At 31.4% G+C, this 7,580-nt stretch overlaps 1 protein-coding gene across 1 annotated transcript; it reads left to right on the top strand.

Moving 5' to 3' along the window:
• Nucleotides 1–1,611: 1,611 nt before the first annotated feature.
• On the top strand, nucleotides 1,612–4,980 carry LOC114168788 (NAC domain-containing protein 73-like). Its single transcript, XM_028053735.1, has 3 exons — nucleotides 1,612–2,245; nucleotides 2,483–2,675; nucleotides 4,003–4,980. Exons 1-3 carry the CDS (start codon nucleotides 2,144–2,146, stop codon nucleotides 4,551–4,553), a joined length of 846 nt encoding a protein of 281 aa, XP_027909536.1. The 5' UTR covers nucleotides 1,612–2,143; the 3' UTR covers nucleotides 4,554–4,980.
• The last annotated feature ends 2,600 nt before the right edge of the window (nucleotides 4,981–7,580 follow it).

The raw sequence follows: 7,580 nt of genomic DNA, 5'->3' as shown, positions 1-7,580 counted from the left end.
AAAAAACTTAAAGTTAAAGCTCAAACTTCCAAAATAATGCAACTCATTAAAATAAAATAAACTTATTTGTCGAACAAACCTAATTTGGTGAATCCGAATTTTTGTAAACTAGTCAAATTAACAAATTAGAAATTAGCTTATAAGCTTCTCGAATACACTTTAATTGATAATTATAAAATATAAATTATTGATTATATTTTTTAATAATTAGGCATATTAAAAAATGGCTAGACTGTTTTAAATACTTAAAACCTTAGCCTATTTAATTAATAAGTGATCCTCAAAGTCATCTCTATTTACCAAATAAAATTTCCTCTTCCATGTATCTATACATTTCATACACGTTTATCTAATACTAAAGTCACCCGCATTTAATTTGATTTACATATATACAGTTGAATTTTCAATATCCATGGTAATGTACTAAATTATATAATTAAAATATGAAGTTCTAAATAATTACTAGAAGAAATGCATAAAATATGCAAAATGAATTTCTATTCAAATTAAAGAATATGTGAAAAAAGCAACCTAATTCTCCACCTTTCTCGTGTAATTTATGACTAGAAAGGCATAATATTATTGCTACTAATAAGATGAACTAGAATATCAGCTTATCATGTGCACTCGCACGGCAAAATCTGCCCTATTCAAAACACTTATCATTGCAACGAAAATTACATTCCAACCAATTCAGTGGAAAACTTTTTTTTCAAAACAAACAATCTGCACGTTTGTAGTGGTTGGTCGTACGGATTTATATATAGCATAGACAACATTTAAGAAAAAACAAGCTTATTTATATATATATAAGCATGTTTCATATTAGTTGAAGTTATTTGAACAAACATTTTAATTTTAATTAGACTATTTTAAATATAAAATCAACACTTAATTAATTTCATGGCAAGGAGACCAAAAATGAGGAGTCATAATTGTTTTCTCCTATATATAGAAATAGAAATGCATGAAATGGATCGATCGGAACTCCACAACTGCCAGCACATAAACAAACGTAGGGACAGTACTTCCAATCTTAGGGAAACTCATTAATTTATGCAAAAACCTGTCTTGTTCATCTGTACAAATCACTATGTGCAGAATGAAGTTGAGAAGTAAAGTTCTTATTGGTGGAAGAAATGTTGAAAAATGTTGGAGACAATTTTCCAGTATTATAATAATTATACTCTCTTGACACAAGATCACGTTTTGTTTGGCCATATGGCAAAAGATAATGTGTATCCCTACAACCATTGTTGACATTGAGAGCTATAACACTGTCTAGGTCACCGTAGAACATGAAAGAGAGAGATAAGGGTTTCTTAGTATGCATGAGAAGTCTACGTGAAGAAATGGAGTTATGGTTGGCTGAAAATGTTTCACTTTTATTTAATTTTTTTTCTTCTGGTATTTATATATATTTTTAACTTTATCTACACTCCAGGGTGACATTGGACCTAAATTCTTTGTGCTTATACATTAGGTTGCCCTAATCCCACTCAACTCTCTATCCATATTATAATTGTTTCTTTTCAAAATATAAACCTGATTTGTTTAAGAAACTGGTAAGAGCTAGCTTTAGTGAGAGTAAAAGGGACAAAAACACTTGCAAAAACAAAAGGGGAGGAAAAACCTACATTTATTCTTCTACAAGTTTTCACACACACCATGTACAAAGCAGAACCAAACTTGAGATCAAAGCAATCCCATTTTTTTATTCTTATATGTTTCCTGTTCAACCAACCCTCTTTCTGATTGTTAATCTCATTCTCTATTTAGATTTTTGAGCATCTCTTTCTCACTTTCTCGTTAAGTGCAAGCACAGAGGTTGGGGAAACCACTGCAATATTATTCACGACTCATGCAAAAGTGAGGGAGAATTTAATTCCTTCCCACCACTCCTTCACAAGTAGTGGCATGAGGGTGCAAGCTTTAGAAGAGACAAGTTTCCCTTTTCTACCTTTTTTTAATTATTACTACTTTCAATCCCTCTCTTAACTCAAACGTTTCGCTCTCTCTCTCTCTCTCCTTTAGTTTGTGTTCCTTTTTGTTTTATAGCAGCAGAAGAGAGCGAAACCAAAGAACAAAAAGAGGGTGTCCATAAATGGAATGAGTGAGGAAAAGAAGAGAAAAAAACAAGAAAATGACTCAGTGCAGTGACCCTAACGTCATAGAGGAGGGACGAAAGGATAGCTTAATTAGAACTTGTCCTACATGTGGTCATCATATCAAATGCCAAGAACAGGTTCTTCTTCTTTTTACTACTCTAAAAAACTATCAACACTTTTGTTAATAAACATGTTCATTATGTGTATATATCATTGGTTCATTTTGTTGAAAGTTTCGTATCGATTATAAATAAGACAATTTCATAATATATAAGAGAGTATAAGCCAGTTTTGTAGAGTTAAGATAGACTTAAATCACCTCTTAATACATTTATCAGTTTTTTTTCCTTTTGTGGCAAATTTTGATTTGTCAGGGAGGTGGAATTCATGATTTACCAGGACTTCCTGCTGGTGTGAAGTTTGATCCTACAGATCAAGAGATTCTTGAACATTTGGAAGCAAAAGTGCGATCTGATATTCACAAGCTTCATCCTCTGATTGATGAGTTCATTCCCACTCTTGAAGGCGAGAATGGAATCTGCTATACTCACCCAGAGAAGTTGCCAGGTCAAATAAAATATATAAATATACAGATCCTGTTTGATTCTTTACAATTTCTCAAATGTTTCTTCATTTCTGATGAGTCTAATTAATATTTAAAAGTTTACATTTTATTTGGATAAATTTCTCTCTATATATGTCAAAGAGAAGACTTATAATTAATAGATTATGAGAAAAATCTGTCTTTAGTTATGCCAAATAAGTTACATTATTATTAAAGCCTCACTGTTATGAAATTTATATTGACTTTGCAACACATATATATCAGTTTTGTTGGAGCAACAATTTTGTGGCAGATGACCATTTACGTTATTAATTTTAAGTAAATTATTTATATTATCTTATATATATCCTCTGGACCAGTGGCGAAAGTAGAACCATATAGATCAATGTGTCTTTTTTTCTTTTTCTGGGGTGACAATATATATAATACTTTTATGCATGAACTTTAAGGAAATAAAAATTTTGAGGGTGATATTACCCTTCAACTAACCTAGCTATTACGCTCTACCTTCTTATTTCCTTTTCCTTATCTTAATTATGCACGTTGTACTGTTCTTCTGTCAGATGATATTATGCTCTCATTGAAGACAGGTCCAATTTTTAGTTCCGCATGAAAAACAAATATCAAATCTTTATCAGTGAAGTGTTTACATTTGATTTTTTCATTGTGTCTCGAACAGATGTAAAGTGTTTACATTTGATGCTTTCCGAAAGAAAACATGCATGTCAGAAAAGAAAAGAAAAAGAAATATTGTAGAGAGGTGGAATTAAACGTAATTAAAATAGAGTTAATTATGTTTTTAGTTCCTTAATTTTTAATAAAAATTGAAACTAGTTCTTTTGAAAGTTTGATCTAATTAATCTCTCAACTTTAAAATTATCTAAATTTGATCTTTTAATAATTTTTTAAAGTTTATTTGGTGATTCAAATTTATTTCATGATAACATTTTAATTGTTTACGATGACACACTTAATTGAAAAATATATTTTAAAAAATTTAGAAAAATTTAATTATAAAAACTAAACCACACAGTTTTAAAATTAAAGAATTAAATTAGGTCAAAATTTTAAAAATGAATTAATTCTATTTTCATTAAAAATTAAAGGATTAAAAAATATTTAATAATTTATGATTTAATTTTATAAAATTGACACGCAAGAAATTATGTTCATTCATTTATATTTTATGAGATTATCTCATCCTATGTATGATATTTCTAACAAAATACATTACACTAAAATATGTTTAAAAATACATTAATTTTATAATATGTTTTGCAATTGGATATTGACATATCTACTTTCTTCAATGGAAAAAAATTTGTGCAGGAGTTAGCAAAGATGGTCTGATTCGGCATTTCTTTCACAGGCCTTCGAAGGCATACACGACAGGAACAAGGAAAAGAAGAAAGGTGCACTCAGACGAAGATGGCAGCGAGACACGTTGGCACAAAACAGGAAAAACCAGACCAGTCTACAACAGTGCCAAGTTGAAAGGGTACAAGAAAATCCTCGTACTTTACACAAACTATGGAAAACAAAGAAAGCCGGAGAAAACAAACTGGGTCATGCACCAATACCATCTTGGCAGTGATGAAGAGGAAAAAGAAGGGGAATTAGTTGTGTCTAAAGTTTTCTACCAAACACAGCCTAGACAGTGCAATTCCCTCATCAAAGACTCATCAGTTTCTGAGAAACACATGAATAAGGGTCAAAATGTGCATGAGGTGATCAATAACAGAAGCAAAAGCAACGGTTTTGTTGAGTACTACCATTCAAATTTCATCTCATTTGATCAAAGTGCTCAACACAGACCAAGCACTGCTCAAGCAATTTCCCATTTTCCTGTTCATGAAGGTGCTCCTTTCAACATTCCTTGAATGAAGAAATGAAGAGTTATTATATGGTGAAAGGTAAGAGGCCATGAGAGAAACTATATTAAATATATATATACATAGAATTCATAATGCTGAGGCCTTTCAATTATATATTATTATAAAAAATAAAATAAGTTAATTAACCTACTGTAGTTAGGAGGGGGAAAGGTGGGAAGAATAAAGAGAGAAATTGCTTCATTTGAAAACTAATGCATAGATACTCATATTATGAGGTTGGGAAGTAAAGAAGAAGATTTAGATGTAACACCTTTTTTTTTTTTTTTTTCTCTTTTCTTCCCTCTCTATTTTTTAGGGTACTTAGCTTCTACATCTCATGCTTTGTACAGTAGATTGAAAGGCATCATGCCCTTGCTTGTGTACTTAAAGACTAACCATCAACCTGTACAAACATGACTTTCACCTTCTTCAACTACAGAATCTGTTTCTATGTCTTTTTCCCTGAAAGTTTTAAATGGTTGAAAACTTAATCATATTTATTGTCTTTCCTAACATAAATAGACTTAAGATTTAACTGTGTATACTTGTTATATGTGAATTACAAACTATTAAAATTACAAATGCAATCCCTTTGACTTCGAAGAAAATAAAATTGATTGTTCTATTAATTATATTTATGCAATGTGAAGTTAGAGTGTCAATGCTATTTTGTATTAGGTCATTGATGCTTTTTCTTCTTCTACTGTTTATATAAATCTAGTTATGTCGTTTATTACACACGCGCGCGCACATATATATATATATATATATATATATATATATATATATATATATATATATATATATATATATATATATATATATATATATTATATTCTTTTAATTATACAAATGCGTATCTTGGTGTTTTCACTGTCAAAATTGTAATTTTATAAAAGCAAGCCTCACAACATTAGACAATTCTATAAATAATATAAATTATATATATATATATATATATATATATATATATATATATATATATATACATGAAAATGCTTCATTTTAGCAACTAATTTTAGTCACAAAATTATTAGTCATTGACCAATTTATATGCCAATTTACAAAGTAAAAATATTGGTTACTATAATAATCACTATCACGAATAAAAAATTATACTTGGTCACTAAATTAGTCTTTAAAATTAACTACTATAGTTTTGACTACCAAAGGAAATCGATTACTAAAAATTAGCTCTAGATTTTTACTACCAAAATGACTTAGTTTCTAAATTTAGTGGCCAATTATAATTTTTTATTTATAATAGTAACTATTTTAGTAACTAATAATTTTTAAATTTTTAAATTGGTTTCTAAATTAGTTACAATAGTGACTAACAACTTTTGATCACTAGAATTGGTTACTAATTAATATATATATATATATATATATATATATATATATAAATTCAATATAATTTTTTATCTTTTGTTTTAGTTAATAATTATAAATCAAAATTAAAAGAAATAAAAGCTGAACAAAGCTATTAAAGTTAATATTAATTAAATAACTTAAGTTTTATGTGTTGTGGGTTAGATCTATGATTTTTTTATTAAATTCAAACTAAACCAATTCGATTAATAGTAGGTTTTTAACGTGCCATTTAAAAACTAACCTTAAATAAATGCAACGTCACACAAAATAATATAAGACACTAGTCATAGAGTATAACCACTACTCCTTACAGTTATCCCAAAAGAAACCAGAGTGAACTAGGGCACACCACGATGCCATTAACAAAGTCTAATAAGGGATTAATAGTATTTCAAAATAAAGCCCGATGACGAGACAATACATGGGCCATAGCCCTAAAAGAAAAGCCCAAATAAGCGAATCCAACCTAGGCGGGCTATGCAGCGGAGTCACCATTCCCCTGTTGACCACAAGGATTTCTCGCATCTGCTCACATCAATAAATTGATGATCATCGCAAAAGGAGAAAACCACACAAACAGAACATACAACAAACAAAAGGGTAAGTTAGAGCAGAAAACAATTTAGCATACAGTTATATACACCTTCATAATCCAAAATGCATATGTCAACCAATCATGTTATGCCCTGCACACAATACACTAAGACTCGAGACACGAATCATCTAAATACATATAATTAGTCGAATTCAACAGATGCTTACACTTGTAGTGGCCTTTACTGCTCTACCGGGCTAATTGTTCCAGTGTTACATCCCCCACCCACAAGATTAGCCCTTAGAGTGTTTTAGGCCTACTGCTACTCTCACCACTTGAGTCAGTACGCTCTATGTGAGACTAACTGACTCATTAGAGTGTCAGGATGCAATCCTTACCTTGAATCCTTCCTAAATTATATAAATGAGGAACCACCATGAACTCCCACTAACAGGGGTCATGGAATTACGTCATGACCAACTGAGGCCCCACCATGAGATCTCACCTAGCGACCCATGGAATTACACCATAACCAAAATGAGGCACCGTCACGAAACTATCGTGGAATTACAGCCTAACCACTTCAAAATCATGTCTCACCATCCAAATATGTACTTGTCATGCATACCAATCTCATGCCAATATTTATACCTAACCTTCATTCATATTTCATACCAAAACCATACCAAACTCATCATGTTAATTCCATGAACCATTCCATACATGCAACTTTGCTCAAAACATGATTTAACATAATAATCCAACCAAACATGTGACATTCATCCAAGAATAGAGAAGTAACAGAACCAGTACACACTTTCGCCCAACTCCTCGCTCAAGCAGAAAGGTCTTGCTTAGGCAAGAGGGTTCTCTCACTCAGGCGAGCTCCTTTCGCCTAGGCGAGAACTCAAAAAGAGGAACAGTGGCTTCCTGCGATCTCTCACTTAGGCGAGCCCTCCTCGCCTGAGCGAGACTGCACCTCGCTCAAAACGGAGACTCGTCGCTTAAGCGACAGTTCGCGCAAAAAACCAGGACGAGCCTCTATTAGCCTCGTTTGGGCGAGACGTGCTCGCTTGGGCTAGAAAACCAGTGCTCACCACTGTTCTCTCGTGCAACAGCCCAAC

This window comes from Vigna unguiculata, chromosome 11 (genome assembly GCF_004118075.2).
Source record: "Vigna unguiculata cultivar IT97K-499-35 chromosome 11, ASM411807v1, whole genome shotgun sequence".
Classification (NCBI taxonomy): Eukaryota; Viridiplantae; Streptophyta; class Magnoliopsida; order Fabales; family Fabaceae; genus Vigna; species Vigna unguiculata.
This window is presented reverse-complemented; position numbering and strand designations above follow the sequence as displayed.